This window comes from Schistocerca americana, chromosome 7 (genome assembly GCF_021461395.2).
Source record: "Schistocerca americana isolate TAMUIC-IGC-003095 chromosome 7, iqSchAmer2.1, whole genome shotgun sequence".
In the NCBI taxonomy this organism is placed as follows: domain Eukaryota; kingdom Metazoa; phylum Arthropoda; class Insecta; order Orthoptera; family Acrididae; genus Schistocerca; species Schistocerca americana.
The window spans coordinates 57,206,434-57,225,895 of NC_060125.1; the positions used below are offsets into that span (position 1 = coordinate 57,206,434).

Consider the following 19,462-nt stretch of genomic DNA (forward strand, 5'->3'; position numbering starts at 1 on the left):
GGTGCGTGCAGTAAATAATTCGAAGAATATGGGTTTGAACCCCACAAATATCGTAATTTTTGTCCTTTGTAACTTTAAATTAAATACCTTGCGAAGCTGAGTTACCTTTTTGATAGGAAGGATGCAGCATGTTATCTTGGATGGACGGTTATCGTCTGATATAGAAGCAATTTCGGATGTGCCCCAGGGAAGTATGTTGGGACCCTCACTGTTCACGTTGTGTTTTTAAGACCTTACAGACAATATTATTAGTAATCTCAGACTGTCCACAGACGATGCAGTTATCTATAATGAAGTACTATCTGAAAGAAGCTGCATAAATATTCAGACACATTTTCATAAGGTTTCAAAGAAGTGCAGAGATTGGCAACTTGCTTTAAATGTTCAGAAAAATAAAACTGTGCACTTTACAAAAAGAAAGAATCGTAGTAACCAATGACTGCAATATCAGTGACTCACTGTTGTAGTAAACGGCCAACTCATACAAGGCATAGCTTACAAATTACTCATGTGACCCATCCTAGAATATCGCTCAAGTGTGTGGGACCTGTACCAAACAGACTATTCTCCAAACGAATGACACCAAGAATTACGCTCCACTTCCTTGACACGACACTTTTTAAGCAGGCACCACTCCAGAAACTTGTTGAAACTCTACCTCGGAACATGCATATAACTCGAGCTACATGTCCCAAGGAGGAAAAGTTTCAACTTGTGAGTACGAAGGGGGTTTTCTCATATGAGTATCTGGATAGTGTGGCAGAAGTCAACCAGGCTACACGACATAACTGCATTCTCCAGCAACTTTACAGGTGATGCCATAATGCATGCTTTAATGTCAGTATCTCCACTTTAGGAGAGCACACATGGTTTTATATGGACACAGATGGGCGCTTGGTTGTGGATGTTTTCGAGAAATTCCAGAGTATACGCATGGCCACATATGCTCTGGATCTCACCTTTTATCACACAGCACCTGGGTTGTCTTGGGATGCAGTGCTCAAGATAACGAAGTGCAGCATTCAGTTAATGGCTGCTGCTGACATGCTTTTTTTTTTTTTTTTTTTTTTTTTTTTTTTTTTGCAAGGGATCCGTGGTGGACTTTGCCAATGTGTCCATAGGCGCTCCAAGGCAAATAATGCACAGATGAAGACTGGTTCAAGGCATTACATTGATTCAAGTTACATCATGTCATTGGATGTAAATAAAGTATATGGGCACGCCATGCAACTATCACTGCCGATTGGTGAGTTTCACTGGTTGCCGAAGGTATGGAAAGATCTTGGGGGGTATGGCAGCTGATTCTGATGTAGGATACGTAGTGGTGGTAGAGCTCACATACCCTATTAGTTTGCATGGTGCGCATGCTGATTTGCCATTATGTCCAGAGCAACTAGTTCCATGAGAAGGCTCCACCCTAGAACTGATGACAATGCCCTGGTGTAAGCAATTCAGCCCAACAAAATACACTCACACCACTGTTGCCCTACAACTGAATTCAGAGAATTCTTCATACAAGCTATCAATACAAATGTGATCTCTCAGGAAATTCATTCTCCAAGGAACAGCCGGCTAAGTATGCATATCGATTATTGGCGGTAGTATCATATCTTTTTTTCAGATACTGAGCTAAAATACAGTAAAAGCCATTGACATCATCTGAAACTTTGTTTGTAAGTAAGGGGGTAAGCCACCCAATAGTTGCTTTGCCTTGCAGCCATAAACAAACATCTTTCTGCCTCTGTTTACGCTTTTCAGTAGGAGACTCATATGTGTAAAGGTCTCCAAGAAAGTCAAATCACGACCTTCTAATATTCTGTTAATTGTATCCAACATATTTCCAACTTCGCGCCCGAAATGCAAGTATATTTGCGGCATGACTTCTTGTACAGGGATTTCATTAAGAAAAGTTAACCTCAGTAATTTTGGAAACTCCTAGGTACTCTGGAAATAGCTGTAGTCAAAGAAGCCCATCTTGTGAGAACATGTCTCAGTATCTCTAATCATTTCAGTTCCACTAACAGGATAAGAGATTTCAGTTCCTCTCTTATTTTGTAGAAACCATATAATGTTTACGCATATTTAGACCTATGCTTTCCACATCCATATGTTTGTTGTTGTTGTCTTCAGTCCTGAGACTGGTTTTTTGCAGCTCTCCATGCTACTCTATCCTGTGCCAGCTTCCTCATCTCCCAGTACTTACTGCAACCTACATCCTTCTGAATCTGCTTAGTGTATTCATCTCTTCGTCTCCCTCTACGATTTTTACCCTCCATGCTGCCCTCCAATGCTAAATTTGTGATCCCTTGATACCTCAGAGCATGTCCTACCAACCGGTCCCTACTTCTAGTCAAGTTGTGCCACAAACTCCTCTTCTCCCCAATCCTATTCAATACTTCCTCATTAGTTATGTGATCTACCCATCTAATGTTCAACATTCTTCTGTAGCACCACATTTCGAAAGCTTCTATTCTCTTCTTGTCCAAACTATTTATCGTCCATGTTTCACTTCCATACATGGCTACACTCCATACAAATACTTTCAGAAACGACTTCTTGACACTTAAATCTATACTCGATGTTAACAAATTTCTCTTCTTCAGAAACACTTTCCTTGCCATTGGCAGTCTACATTTTATATCCTCTCTACTTCGACCATCATCAGTTATTTTGCTCCCCAAATAGCAAAACTCCTTTACTACTTTAAGTGTCTCATTTCCTAATCTAATTCCCTCAGCATCACCTGACTTAATTCGACTACATTCCATTATCCTCGTTTTGCTATTGTTGATGTTCATCTTATATCCTCCTTTCAACACGCTGTCCACTCCGTTGAACTGCTCTTCCAAGTCCTTTGCTGTCTGTCACAGAATTACAATGTCATCGGCGAACCTCAACGTTTTTATTTCTTCTCCATGGACTTTAATACCTACTCCGAATTTTTCTTTTGTTTCCTTTACTGCTTGCTCAATATACAGATTGAATAACATCGGGGACAGGCTACAACCCTGTCTCACTCCCTTCCCAACCGCTGCTTCTCTTTCATGCCCATCGATTCTTATAACTGCCATCTGGTTTCTATACAAATTGTAAATAGCCTTTCGCTCCCTGTATTTAACCCTTGCCACCTTTACAATTTGAAAGACAGTATTTCAGTCAACATTCTCAAAAGCTTTCTCTAAGTCCACAAATGCTAGAAACGTAGGTTGCCTTTCCTTAATCTATTCTCTAAGATAAGTCGTGGGGTCAGTACTGCTTCACGTGTTCCAACATTTCTGCGGAATCCAAACTGATCTTCGCCGAGGTCGGCTTCTACCAGTTTTTCCATTCGTCTGTAAAGAATTCGCGTTAGTATTTTGCAGCTGTGACTCATTAAACTGATAGTTCGGTAATTTTCACATCTGTCAACACCTGCTTTCTTTGGGATTGGAATTGTTATATTCTTCTTGAAGTCTGAGGGTATTTCGCCTGTCTCATACATCTTGCTCAACAGATGGTAGAGTTTTGTCAGGACTGGCTCTCCCAAGGCCGTCTGTAGTTCTAATGGAATGTTGTCTACTCCCGGGGCCTAGTTTCGACTCAGGTCTTTCAGTGCTCTGTCAAACTCTTCACGCAGTATCGTATCTCCCATTTCATCTCCATCTACATCCTCTTCCACTTCCATAATGTTGTCCTCAAGTACATCGCCCTTATATAGACCCTCTATATACTCCTTCCACCTTTCTGCTTTCCATTCTTTGCTTAGAAGTGGGTTTCCATCTGAACCCTTGATATTCATACAAGTGGCTCTCTTTTCTCCAAAGGTCTCTTTGATTTTCCTATAGGCAGTGTCTATCTTACCCCTAGTGAGATAAGCCTCTACATCCGTACATTTGTCCTCTAGCCATCCCTGCTTAGCCATTGTGCACTTCCTGTCGATCTCATTTTTGAGACGTTTGTATTCCCTTTTGCCTGCTTCATTTACTGCGTTTTTATATTTTCTCCTTTCATCAATTAAATTCAATATGTCTTCTGTTACCCAAGGATTTCTGCTAGCCCTCGTCTTTTTACCTACTTGATCCACTGCTGCCTTCACTACTTCATCCCTCAGAGCTACCCATTCTTCTTCTACTGTATTTATTTCCCCCCATTCCTGTCAATTGTTCCCTTATGCTCTCCCTGAAACTCTGTACAACCTCTGGTTCTTTCAGTTTATCCAGGTCCCATCTCCTTAAATTCCCACATTTTTGCAGTTTCTTCAGTTTTAATCTACAGTTCATAACCAATAGATTGTGGTCAGAGTCCACATCTGCCCCTGGAAATGTCTTACAATTTAAAACCTGGTTCCTAAATCTCTGTCTTACCATTATATAATCTATCTGATAATTTCTAGTATCTCCAGGATTCTTCCATGTATACAACCTTCATTTATGATTCTTGAACCATGTGTTAGCTATGATTAAGTTGTGTTCTGAGCAAAATTCTACCAGACAGCTTCCTCTTTCATTTCTTAGCTCCAATCCATATTCACCCACTATGTTTCCTTCTCTCCCTTTTCCTACTCTCGAATTCCAGTCACCCATGACTATTAAATTTTCGTCTCCCTTCACTACCTGAATAATTTATTTTGTCTCATCATACATTTCATCTATTTCTTCATCATCTGCAAAGCTAGTTGGCATATAAACTTGTACTACTGTAGTAGACATGGGCTTCGTGTCTATCATGGCGTTCACTATGCTGTTGGTAGTAGGTTACCCGCCCTCCTATTTTTTTATTCATTATTAAACCTACTCCTGCATTACCCCTATTTGATTTTGTATTTAAAACCCTGTATTTACCTGACGAAAAGTCTTGTTCCTCCTGCCATCGAACTTCACTAATTCCCACTATATCTAACTTCAACCTATCCATTTCCCTTTTTAAATTTTCTAACCTACCTGCCCGATTAAGGGATCTGACATTCCACGCTCCGATCCGTAGAACGCCAGTTTTCTTTCTCCTGATAACGACGTCGTCTTGAGTAATCCCCGCCCGGAGATCCGAATGGGGGACTATTTTACCTCCGGAATATTTTACCCAAGAGGACGCCATCATCATTTAACCATACAGTAAAGCTGCATGCCCTCGGGAAAAATTACGACTGTAGTTTCCCCTTGCTTTCAGCCGTTCGCAGTACCAGCACAGCAAGGCCGATTTGGTTAGTGTTGCAAGGCCAGATCAGTCAATCATCCAAACTGTTGCCCCTGCAACTACTGAAAAGGCCGATGCCCCTCTTCGGGAGCCACACGTTTGTCTGGCCTCTCAACAGATGTATAATTTACAATCTCATTCTTAACTACATTGTGGATTATATGATTAGTTCATTTCGCCTTTATAATAGTTTTGTTCTAGTTAAGACGTGACTGAAATACTGATTTATTCATGCCAAAATTAACTCTTACATTATCGGCACTATATAAAGAAACCTTATTTGTTCTGAACTTGTGGGTGTCTAAACTTCGCAGTAGCAAATCAGTCACTCTAGAAGAAGTTTCATCAATATTTTCAATGAAACTCAAAAGTTTGTTTTGTACTTCCTTCAGTGTGTCAAAATAGAAAATGTAAACAAGAAACATATTATAAGTTGCCCTTACTTGATGCGTCTTTTGCCAATGAAGAATAATTTGAGGTTTTCCTGAGTATCTTAAAATGTCTAATAAGTCATTCACACTTTTAGGAGCCAGTGTGTTCTTCACCAACATTTCCGCTTTTGTTTGTCCACAATAAATCTTTGAAGCTGTTGCAAAACATTCGAAAATGTATGTAACGAGTCCGAACTGAAGTAACTGTGGCTGTGTTTCACTCCATGACCCACTAAGGCCAGTTCACTTAAAGTGACATTAAGATGTTCCATAGTATCCTTTTCACTTAGGAAATGATTCTGTAGTTTCTTTTATCCAGCACTACATTTTTCTTTTAATGCACACCCCTTGCATTCTGCATGTTAGCGCAAGTCGGTTTGTCCGCCGTGAGAAACGCTGAAACCCTTTTCGCACAAAACACAAAACGCCCGGTATTCGTCCGGTCACAGTTTAATTAAAGAAAATGTATTTTTCCAAATTTTCATATATACTTGAGTTGGTTAAATTTGGCTTTTACTTTGGAGGGAGTCTTCATGTTTCCTCATTCTAAAACTAGTTAAAACAACCATTTTACTGCACTACGCAAACTGCCTTGCCTAATACTGATGGTGAAAATACGAGAATGTGTACTTACCAGTTTGTCTCTTAAGAAAATCAGTGAATCGGAAATGCGTCTCGCTCTGTTTACAGGTGAACGGGAACTGATAATACTGACAATAACGCTTAATAATCGTGATAGGCTACGGAACAATCGTTTGTGGCTTTTTTTTTCAGTCTCTGCACGTAGCCCCTCCCATTGCGTGCGGAAAGGAACGGATAGTACGGCAAAGATGACACTCGGACGTAACAACGTTTTCCGGAAGTGCATTGTAGGGACTTTTATGTTCACACATGGTACTTGGCTGCTGTAAGGAATATGATTAAATAAAACCATTTCTAATACAGTAGCCGTTAGATCGCTACGGATGTCAGTAGCTGAAAACAATGCGTTGTAGTCACGAAGCGTACCAAACTGTACCGATAAGTACCAAGCAGAATAATGGAGACACGCGTGCTGTAACTGCACAGACTGTAGTCTGACGGTAGTCGCTATGCATTTATTCTCAAGAACTAGCTGGTTGTGTTACCATCTCATATCTGTAACTACCATAAACATTTATTATACATGCTTCCTTGCAAACAAACACACTATGGTTCCCTAGCGTTTAATGCTCTTCTGCAATTCAGGAAAGTATGCGCATGAACATGACCTTAAAAACAAAAGAAAAGAAAAAGCGCTGTGTGAACGTCACGCTAATCGAAAGAGAAGTCACTGTGCTTGCTTTGCTGCAGAAATCCCTAGTGTGACTGGAAGTTGTTGCAACGACCAAGGACAGACTTTCGATTCATTGCAGTAGTTTCACGTATTTTAAACTCACGAAATCTAAAGAAGAGGTTATTATGTTGTTACGCGGGAGTTCTTACGAGAAAAGTTTATTCTTCGCAAACTACCCCGTGGACAACCTGACGACATAGCTCTAAGAAGTGGAGAAGGGAGCACCAGAAAAGACTACCACATTTATCTGAAGTACACATGGAGAATCTTCATAATAAAGGCTATCATTTTATTACGGCAATGTCTCACTCGAAAAAATGGAGAGGGTCTTGTGTTGCCAGTGCATTCAACTGCGGGGAACCAATAAGAGCTCAAGAACTGCTTTAAAATTGATCTTCATGAAGAACTCTTAAAATGGCAGTAGTTTCCTTCTAGCAGACGAGCACAGGATATTCATTTTTAGAGGAAATATAGGAAAAGAAAGCTTAATAATGTTTTCCCATTTTTTAATGTATGGAACATTTAAAAGCTGTAGCAAGCAGCAATTTGCACAAATCTACACCATGCACGCAGACTTATGAGGCCCGAATCACGAAACACACGTTTCCCGGGGGGTTACAGGCGGTGAGATGAGACCTACTGAAATGCGTGAATGCATAATATCGATTAACAACTATGATATAATTTTATTTCACTCTTGGCACTAACAAGGCTTCACAAAAGCGCATTGTACATTGAGGGAAAATGAGAATGCACATTAAGAAACAATTTCACCATGTGATATAACAATTAGGTGATAATTATGAGTTCATAAAATTACACGTCTACATGATATATCATTATTATTATTATTTAGACGATCTTTAAGGCACTTTAGTTAACTGTGTTGTTAGGTGACTGGAATATTGTCCTCTCTCATTGGCGGGAATAACCTCTTCGTTGCTTTGTCAAATGTTTGGTGACGCTGAAGCGTTTTTCGCTTCTGGTCTGCCATTAGAGGTGCAACTTTGGCCACGACAAAACCACATATCACTCAACTGTGGCGCCATCTAACCTAAATTTGCATACAACTATGAAATTGTTAGCGGTATTTTGTAGTCTAGTCTATTTTATGTCTCCAAATATCAGGTACATCCTCAGCCTCACTGACAGCGTTCTTATTTAAGTTGCCGTATAATTTTTCTCTAGTCATACGGCTGTATATGTGTTTTGTCGGTTGAAAAAAGACGCAATTTCCGGTACGTGTTGGTCTCTTTGTAACACTTTCCACAGTTAGCCGGGTTTTTATGTCAGTTTTTATCAATTTTAGGCTCGATTCACACGGTGGGAATGGGGGGAAATAAATACAGTAGAAGAAGAATGGGTAGCTCTGAGGGATGAAATAGTGAAGGCAGCAGAGGATCAAGTAGGTAAAAAGACGAGGGCTAGTAGAAATCCTTGGGTAACAGAAGAAATATTGAATTTAATTGATGAAAGGAGAAAATATAAAAATGCAGTAAATGAAGCAGGCAAAAAGGAATGCGAACGTCTCAAAAATAAGATCGACAGGAAGTGCAAAATGGCTAAGCAGGGATGGCTAGAGGACAAACGTAAGGATGTAGAGGCTTATCTCACTAGGGGTAAGATAGATACTGCCTACAGGAAAATTAAAGAGACCTTTGGAGAAAAGAGAACCACTTGTATGAATATCAAGAGCTCAGATGGAAACCCAGTTCTAACCAAAGAAGGGAAAGCAGAAAGATGGAAGGGGTATATAGAGGGTCTATACAATGGCGATGTACTTGAGGACAATATTATACAAATGGAACAGAATGTGGATGAAGATGAAATGGGAGATACGATACTGCGCGAAGAGTTTGACAGAGCACTGAAAGACCTGAGCTGAAACAAGGCCCCGGGAGTAGATAACATTCCATTAGAACTACTGACGGCCTTGGGAGAGTCAGTCCTGACAAAACTCTACCATCTGGTGAGCAAGATGTATGAGACAGGCGAAGTACCCTCAGACTTCAAGAAGAATATAATAATTCCAATCCCAAAGAAAGCAGGTGCTGACAGATGTGAAAATTACCGAACTATCAATTTAATAAGTCACAGCTGCAAAATACTAACACGAATTCTTTACAGACGAATGGAAAAACTGGTAGAAGCCAATATCGGGGAAGATCAGTTTGGATTCCGTAGAAATATTGGAACACGTGAGGCAATACTGACCTTACGACTTATCTTAGAAGAAAGATTAAGGAAAGGCAAACCTACGTTTCTAGCATTTGTGGACTTAGAGAAAGCTTTTGACAATGTTGACTGGAATACTCTCTTCCAAATTCTAAAGGTGGCAGGGGTAAAATACAGGGAGCGAAAGGCTATTTACAATTTGTACAGAAACCAGATGGTAGTTATAAGAGTCGAGGGGCATGAAAGGGAAGCAGCGGTTGGGAAGGGAGTGAGACAGGGTTGTAGCCTGTCCCCAATGTTATTCAATCTGTATATTGAGCAAGCAGTAAAGGAAACAAAAAGAAAAATTCGGAGTAGGTATTAAAATCCATGGAGAAGAAGTAAAAACTTTGAGGTTCGCCGATGACATTGTAATTCTGTCAGAGACAGCAAAGGACTTGGAAGAGCAGTTGAACGGAATGGATAGTGTCTTGAAGGGAGGATGCAAGATGAACATCAACAATAGCAAAACAAGGATAATGGAATGTAGTCGAATTAAGTCAGGTGATGCTGAGGGAATTAGATTAGGAAATGAGACAAAGTAGTAAAGGAGTTTTGCTATTTGGGGAGCAAAATAACTGATGATGGTCGAAGTAGAGAGGATATAAAATGTAGACTGGCAATGGCAAGGAAAGCGTTTCTGAAGAAGAGAAATTTGTTAACATCGAGTATAGATTTAAGTGTCAGGAAGTCGTTTCTGAAAATATTTGTTTGGAGTGTAGCCATGTATGGAAGTGAAACATGGACGATAAATAGTGTGGACAGGAAGAGAATAGAAGCTTTCGAAATGTGGTGCTACAGAAGAATGCTGAAGATTAGATGGGTAGATCACCTAACTAATGAGGAGGTATTGAATAGAATTGGGGAGAAGAGGAGTTTGTGGCACAACTTGACAAGAAGAAGGGACCGGTTGGTAGGACATGTTCTCTGAGGCATCAAGGGATCACAAATTTAGCATTGGAGGGCAGCATGGAGGGTAAAAATCGTAGAGGGAGACGAAGAGATGAATACACTAAGCAGATTCAGAAGGATGTAGGTTGCAGTAGCTGCTGGGAGATGAAGATACTTGCACAGGATAGGGTAGCATGGAGAGCTGCATCAAACCAGTCTCAGGACTGAAGACCACAACAACAACAACAGAATGGGTTGCTGAATTTTTCAGAAATAAATCGGCTTTGGCTTTATGTGCACGATTTGTCATGAAATCGATAAAAAATAAACGCAGGGCTTCCCACTGTTGTAAAATTCTTTCAGCCATTGTTGACAATGAAAGGCGTCTAGTCTGAGATTGCTTAAGAATTTTGAGAGGCTCCACACCAACAAATGACTGGGAGTTACGAAAATCAAATTGACGTTGTAAATATTACGAATTAGTTGCTCTATAATTTCAGGTAACTGTTTACATGCTTCCCTGGCACACATTTCACTACTGTGATTCCCTTAAAATCACGTTGTAATCTAGTTTTTACAGAGTTGTTTTCACCCGTCATGACGATACACCCATCTGAGCCAAAGCCTATAACATTTTTCAGTTGGACATTATAGCTGGTAAATGAATCGGTAAGAGATCTGTATAAAATGTCGGCGATGGCTGTGGGAATATCATCAGCATCGGTTCTATCCTTAAAAACTTTGTGCAACTTCCAAAATGTCCTACATATTTTCTCAGCGTCTTCATCAAAATACGCAAGCAGTTGGACCGTTAAATGTCGGTTGCCTCGTCCGTCATGACCGAAAATTTATTTATTTTTTGCTTTTGGGCTAATTGTGTGTGGCGACCTTCTCTAAGGAAGTTCTTTACTGCTGCTGTTACGGTTTGTTCGTTTGAGCTCTATTTCCTTAATTAATTTAGAATCCATCACAACTTCTTTTAATAAAGGTATCAAATGATCAGCAACCGAAAGTGCAATGTTTTACTCTGCAAAAAAAAAAAAAAAAAAAAAAAAAAAAGTCCAAGTTTAATTTCCGCACGTGCTTTTTCTTTATTTTGTGGAGTTACACTTTTTTTGGTACCAATCGATGTTAATGACTGCGCTTTTGCACTAGAACCAGGTTTACTATTTATATGTTTTTTGGTAGTGGCGTGAGTTTTCAAATTAGATATTTCAGCTGCCATCGATGTTCCTGGGCAAAATGCACACTTAGCTTTGAATCATTGGTGTATGGCAAAAGCCATTCATTAAAAGCCGGGTCCTTTAACCACTGATGTCTAAAATTTTGTGAGCGGTGCTGCGCTGATGTGTTATCTTCCATTTTTCTTGTCCAGTCGCCTTTTTTGGGTATTTTTCTTGGTGGAGTAAGAGTACATATACGAGCACTGTCTTCCTCACAATCACTCATTAATGTAGTAAACAAGTAACACAAACAACTACACAACGAACACAATGCTACACGTATGGAACAGAGAAAAATAGATACTCCATACGGCGAGGCGGGCTAGTGTCAGTGCCGGAAACACATCTGCGCTGAACTACTGATGCACTGTGAGCTCAGAGCGCTGTAACGATCGCCTGATTTCGTTAAAGGGCGTTGCGTATGTGTTCAAGTTCAAATGTGTGGCTACTTCATTATGAAATACTTACTGAAGTAATTGAAATAATACCGCACCACGCATTGTTAGACTGCATATTTTGGCAGCACGATTTCAATTCGGTAATTGTCGGTAAGCGTCGGAAGAAGGGGCAATCTGTTCTTGGTTCAAAATGGCTCTGAGCACTATGGGACTCAACTGCTGTGGTCATAAGTCCCCTAGAACTTAGAACTACTTAAACCTAACTAACCTAAGGACAGCACACAACACCCAGCCATCACGAGGCAGAGAAAATCCCTGACCCCGCCGGGAATCGAACCCGGGAACCCGGGCGTGGGCATCTGTTCTTGGCTGAGTAGTACTTTTGCTTTTGTGATAGACAGAGACGACAAATAGGAAGAACGGAATTTGTTCCCCGCGGATTCCCGGCTCACTAACCACAGAGTGCTTTTTCTTTTAAATGATGACATGTTTATTTAGGGATAGCTTAAGACTAGACTTTCAGTTTACGATTGCAAGTGTTACGACAATTTTTGTGTGACTAAAGGCCACGGAAACGAAAGTTAATATCAATGAGAAAAAAAATTATTTAATTTCCATTAGACTTTCTCGTGCTCATTGTCACGTACTCAAGTATGCAAAATTCGAAACTTAGTTAAAATGAATTCCAGAGATAGACTTTACCAACTAATTATTTTTTTATGAATTGCAAATAAATAAATATTGATTAATGTCATTATTACAATAAAACATTTAATTTCTTTAATAATAGGAAAGTCGTAGCCGCGATGCGTTTATATCAAAATTTTCAAAATTTAAATTGTAACTAAAAAGTACAAAAATCTATCGACAGAAGTGCTAATTTTACAGAACATTGCGCTATATTTAGGGAATGAATGAGTCTAATGTATTACCATGGAGAATAGATCATTCTCCTTAAGTATTTCATTTAACAGTTTCTGAATTGCTGAGTGACAATCTGTTGTGGATATGTCATTTCCAAGCAAATTAGAAGTATAACTTATAATACGTGTGGGTATCCTTGTAGTGTTTCTAGTTTTCTTGGGTGTACGGGAAGCGCGGCAAGGGGGAACGAAAGCAAAAGCCAAACAGCGGAATGGCTTCTTCGCAGTATTGCCAGCGGACACGCAGTCCTCGCTTACTGTGGTATAAACAGCACGAAAGTAAACATATTTACTGAAAGAGCGTATTTGTGCAAGTTTATATTAAATTAGAGTACTTTTTATACCAATGAATATGAAATATAGAAAAAAAGTAAATCATTACGTGACACAGTTATTCAATGAGTGAGACATGAATTACATTTAAAACCATGTAAAAATTTACTTTAATACTCAGAACGGATATAATCATTAACAAGTCACTCGCAGGCACTGCATTCTTATGGACTCTAGATTTCAGTGTCATCATCATCATCATTATCCTCATCATCACTATCATCATCATTAACACCATCGTGTACACTGCACACTGAATTTCTGTCCATTGTAGTGCCGCACACTGCAAATCGCATTCGTTGGCAGCAGTGCGTAAAACTACGGAACGTTTCGAACTCTGCCGACGAGCTCCGAGGCAAACTGAGGGAGCTAAGGGAACTAGGAAAACTTTAAAAAGATACGATTAAATTAAAAAATCCGCGAACATACCCAGTGTGTCTACTTTTCATGTAACACGCCCAATGTAGCCAAAGTGCAACAACCCATTTTTTTATGCTATAAATTGTTGCCCACAGTAAAAAAATCATGTTATAAAATTTCCTACGTCGGAATCTCGGACATAGCTGTATGAGCCTAAATGTGCCCTCGTACCTCGTACAGCAGACCACAAATCTCGTATTTGTACGAGGAAACCACGTACGTCTAGCAACCAAGCCCCAGATATGACTTTTTAACTAGTATGAACTATACTTCGTTTATCATAATAATAAACATGATGTAAATAAAAACAAACGCGACGATTAGTTAGCAACCTTAGAGCAAGTATGCTGGTGTTGCTGCGCTCTTGGAAGTAGACCCTACTAATGTAGTAGATACCTTCACTATGCTACTGCAAATTAAGATATTCTAACGCATTAAGAGCCGTCAACATCGTTCTTAATCGTAGTTTAGCTGTGTAACTCTCATTTCAAAAATCATGTACAGTCGCAATCTCTGGAAACTCTAGCAGTGAAGTGATTGTTGCACTGTTAGTATATGCTGCGAATGCGGCTTACTGCTCCGTAGCGCATTCCGCCCGTAGAACACCGTTAAAAATGGAGAGAAACGGAATGTTCTTAAAGTTTTCACAGGTTTACAGAAAAAATTGGCTTTGAAATTTTGCGATGATATTTAGTATATAAAGTTTTTGTAGTCGAGGTTCATAATTCGTAGCATTGGTGACTAATAACAGGGTATTCTGTGGATCGCTGGTTCGGATACAGTCTGGTGTTTTATTTTTTTCGGGTTTTTTGTTCTATTCGAATACTTACGTCATTTTAATATATCTAATCATCATCTTTCTGTTTTTGCTCGTACTTGTTTCTGATTATATATCACATGCGACATTCCAGATTTTATTGTAAATATAAATTGTTAGTGATATTTTATAAAAGATTGTTGATAAAGATAGCTTAAATTAAGAATATATTACCAACTAAATTTTTGGAACAAGAATGAGAAATCAAGTACTCATTCTTTGGACTATGCTGATTGCCTTATTCCAAAAATGGGTTTTATATGATCCAGAGTGATAAACATGGTAGAAACTTGGAAATTAATAATTTTCACGGCATCGAGCACACCATACAAATGCTGCATTTTTACAGTAACTGCCGTACCACTGCGATCTGAACTAAACAGAATTGATATGGACCCCAGTTACGCGATTTGTCACGAGAAATAAGACAGTTGCCAGACTTACTAGAACTAATGCACGAAGCTTTGCAGGTATCAGTGGCGAAGGTTCGCGGCATACAGAACGGCACGTCGGAAAAGAAGAGGAGAAAATGTAGCGCATGTATGGTTTCGTGGCATCTGTTGTTGGTCGCCTCGATATCAGCGTAGCAGATGACAGTCCCAGAACTGAAATGGATTCCTCAGAGTCGGTTATGGAAGAACTTCAGAGATTATCAGATGACTGACTGCCCTCTAAGAAACATATTGCTGATGTCCTGCTGCATATATTTTTTTTCATTCTGTTTGCAAATTAAATGACTATATTGTTTCTCTACTCGTCTCTGGTTACGTCTTAACTGCAACTTCTTACATTCCTGTAGGTTAATAGTTGGACCAGCCAGTTGCAGGGCCGTTGCTAGGAGTTTGGTCGCCATAGGCGAGAATTGAAAAATGACGCCCTCTCTTATTTGCTACCATCGGTCTCTGCGACATCCCCCTCCCCCCCCCCCCCCCCCCCACACACTACCAACTCCCAACATAACAGTGCAAATCTCCTATTATACTTTTAATAATTAAACTGTTGTAACCAGGCATCCTCATTTTTTGGGAACAATCCTCAATTTTCATGCTTTGTCTTGAATTTTTTTAAACCTGAGTGAGGTCAACAAATGTCCTCAATTTCTGATTATTTTTTGCCCTCAATTTTTGAAGTTCCCCATAATAATTGAATTAGGAAGAATGAGCTTTTGAAAACAATTTGGGGTTTTAATATTTGATATTTTTCATTTTTTCCTCATTTGTTCCGTTTCTTCGCTGTTTGATTTAAAATTAATATTTTCCGCCATTTGCCGCCCATAAAATGTTGCTGCCCTAGGTAGGCGCCTAGTCTTGGCTTATTATCACATGTGACTGTACAAGACAGCTCCACTTGAAACGAAACCCAAATGAGATTACAGCAATGTATACATCAAGTTTATTCTTATGATTGACACATCATATTTATAATAATTATTTTTAACAATAGGGAATGTGGTATATAAATTATTCTCTATGACATGGCTTTCATTTGAAATATTGAAACACAGTTTAGCTCGTGGAGCAAAATAGCAGCAGTACTCCACACTGCAGTTGTGGAAAACTGCTTCCACTTCGACCAGCACATCGTATTTATACAACAAATGGCAGTCAGTAAAATGCACATCAGTGTCAGGAAATTATCGCAAATGTTGAAGGAAACAAGACATCCAGCTGTATCGATATTTATTTCCGTGTCGATTAAAATCAAAATCTGTATATATTTAAGAGTTTTACCTCCGCTTATTTGTAACCTCAAACTTTTCGCAGACGATACAGTGGCGTACAGTCTGAACGATGCTGTACAAATATTCAGGCACACCTTGATAAGATTTAAGCGCGGTGCTATAATTGGCAGCTTGCTTTAAATGATCAAAAATTTATAATTGTGCACTTCACAATACAAAAAGACATAGTGTCCTATGGAAATAACGTCGTGAGTCAAATTTGGAATCTGTAAACTCATACAAAAACTTGGGTGTAACACTTAGCAGGGACATGAAATGGAACGATCGCTTCAGTCGGGGGTGAGGTAGGTAGCAGTCTTCGGTTTATTATTAGAATACTAGGGAACTGCAATCAGTCTACAAAGGAGATTGCTTACAAGCCACCCGTGCGACCCATATTATAATATTTTTCAGGTGTGTGGGACAGGTACCAAGTAGGACTAGCAGGGGACATTCAACATATGCAAAGACGGGCAGCACGAATGATCACAGGTTTGGATGACCCGCGGGAGAGTGCCACTGAGGTGCTGAAAGAACTGAACTGACAGACTCTTGCGGATACCTGGATATTGTCCTGAGAACATCTATTGATAAAAGTTTCAAGAGCCGGCTTTAAATAATGACAGTATGAATATACGAGGGCTATTCAGTAAAGAATGATCATAATTTTTTTATGGTCGTAATTACTCGCGCTAAAATTTAATCTTATAATATTCTGTTAGCTTAATGTGCAACAAACACGCGGTAGTAGTTTCATTGTTGGAACTCCTGGTTCCCGCCTGTGAGAGAAAGGCAAGGTCAGATATGTCCAGTATAGCTTACCGCTGCGATGGAGGTAACACGCGAGGAACAATATGCGACTTTGAAATTCTGCTTTCGTCTTAACAAATCTTCAGCTGAGGCCCATACAATGTTACAGGAGGCCTGTGGAGAGTTTGTTCTTCCCTACAGCACAGCTCGGAAGTGGTTTAAAATGTCTAAAGAGGGGAGACAATCAATTTCAAAGGAATGTGGACCCGGTGCTCCAGTTAGTGCTCTTACGGAAGAAAACATCAACACTGCAGCTGTGATTGTGTGAGAGGATCGACGGATTACCTTAAGATCACTTTCTGAAATACTAAACATTTCTTTGGATGCCGCCCAAACGTTGCACGTTGATGTCAGAAAAATTACACACGACACGTGTTTGTGCGCGATGGGTTCCAAGACTTGAATCCCGAACAAAAGGACATTCGCGCGCAGGTCTGCATGCAGTTAAAGTTGATATTAGAGGAAGATCCGGAGTTTCATTCAAATGTAATCACTGCTGATGAAACTTGGCCACATCATTTTGATCCTGAGAGCAAACAGCAAAGCTCAGTGTGGAAATCTCCTTCATCACCAACCCCCCAAAAAGCAAAAGTGGTTGCTTCTGCTGGGAAAGATATGGTCATCTCATTCTTTGATATTCATGGAATGGTTTATCAGCATGTTGTACCTGCAGACGCAGCAGTAACTGGACAATACGACAGGGATGTCCTGAAAACATTGCAAGTCCATAGCAGGCGCAAAAGACCATATTTCCGTGAAGCAGGCTGGATGCTGCACCACGATTATGCGCGGCCACATATTGCCAATGTTGTTGCTGAATATCTGAAGAAACACCTTCGTGGGAGGCATTATCAATCATCAGAATCAGTGGTGAAGGCTGCGGAGGCGATTTTGAAGGAACTCTCAATACGATTTCCAGCATGTATTTGAAGACTGGCAGAAACTTCGAGAAGGACCATCAAAATTATGAGGATAAGCAAAGAAATGCTGTCAAAAAAAAAAAAATCATTCTTTACTGAACAGCCCTCGTTTTACAACCCCCTGCATATCGGTCTCGTAGCGATAGTAAGGATAAGATTAGGTTAATCACAGCACCCACAGGGGCATTATAACAACCATTTTTCTCGCGCTCTGTGCGTGAATGGAACGGGGAGAAATCCCTAATAACCGATACAGTGGGACAACCTTCTGCCATTCACATCACAGTATTTCGCAGAGCGTAGCTACAGTTGTGGGTACAGGGTGTGGCAGAAACAATTATCTGTTTTAAATTGCGCGCTATTGTTGAACACGGCCACTACCTGACGAAGGTGGTCCTCAGTTCTCCTGAAAACCCAGTTGTCGACATATCTCCGTGTTTTCATTTCTCTGGCATTCCCTGTCACTAACGGTGTTTGTCTTCCCAGCGATCGCTACATGCGAAGCTTTCGGTTCGCTGTGCAGGATCTGCGTGCTGTCCATCAGTGCACGATGGGCCTCCGTCGAGGGCAGTTGGTAATTGTATTGGTGCTTCTCACTGCTTGTAAGTTACTGCTTGTAAACACTGCTTACGTTACAGTCTTCAATAATATTGATCTTAATGTAAATTGTATCCGTTTACAGACTCAGTTGTTGCGGTATGCCTTCAAGAACGACATTACAGCAACATTACAAATTATCGGTACAATTTGTTCAGATCATACATCCTGTTTGTATTGAGATGTGTCCCACACCAGTAGGCCTGCCAACTACAGACCTTTACCTCGTTCGTAGACACTGGGTGTTACTGCATTTGCCGTTAGCTAAACCTTCGTATTTTGTAAATACTGTTCAGTGAAACGGTAACTTGTAAATACTGTTTCATGAAACTGTAACCGTCTTCGGTACAGAAAAAGCGCCATTTTTGTTTGTATCAATTATACGCGTCTCACTTTTGGTATTCACGCTGTTAAGACAGTATTGCGCGGTTAGTGAGGGGCCATTGACGTCTTAATGTTCCTCAACGATAATACAGTAATCGTGATACACTTCCAGGACGCGAAACAAATCTGTTCTGCAGTCAATGCCGCTTCGAGGACTGTCGCACAATTCTTGTACTGTAGTTTCAAATTCCAAAGTTAAATTTCAGATACCAACACCTTAATAAATGGGGACGAAATGTGCAATGAAAGGCAAAACCCTCAGTGCATTACATCACCCACACTCACCTTTTAGAAATAATCCATTAAGACGTCAGATGTTCCAAGCCGGTGGAATGTCAAAGTTTCAGGATGACAACTCAACTCTGCATCTATAAAATGCAAAATACATTAAGCTGTGTGGTACGGACAGGAGAGACATTTACGGTTTGTGTAGTGAAGTTAATTCCTCGTTCAGTTCACGGGTGCACTTTAGGTAGAATGGATCTTTGCAAACTATTGTTAGTTTACGGTCATCTAGGGTTGCGAAATCTAGAGAGCTGTCAAGTATAATTTTCTCGATTCCGTTCTGGTACGGTCTCTTGTAGTTTTCGAAGTGAAGTGTAACGAGGTGTTTTATTGTCTGTCAGTTGAGATGCTTATGCATTTCTACATCACACTCCGGCGTGACAAAAAATAAATTCTGCAGTTTCATGCTCACCCGTTAGCACGACCTGATACAGACATCGTACTCTTCAAAATTATTCATTAATCCCATGGTTAACGTATAACCATTGAAATGGCGCTGTACCAACGAATAGTTAAACAAAGGGAAAAACATCCACACCTAGCGCAAATAAGAACATACACTACCAGAAAATCTTTTTTCAACGAAAATTCCTTACATGTCGGAACAAT

The 19,462-nt window shown here is 40.0% G+C and overlaps 1 protein-coding gene across 1 annotated transcript in view; it reads left to right on the plus strand.

Annotated features, from left to right (window-relative positions):
* Positions 1-19,462, plus strand: part of LOC124622696 (modular serine protease-like) — a 156,782-nt gene that overhangs the window by 69,138 nt on the left and 68,182 nt on the right. The window contains exon 2 of the mRNA XM_047148486.1: positions 18,270-18,327. Coding sequence (XP_047004442.1) covers positions 18,270-18,327 — 58 coding nt within the window. The remainder of the gene's footprint in view (positions 1-18,269; positions 18,328-19,462) is intronic.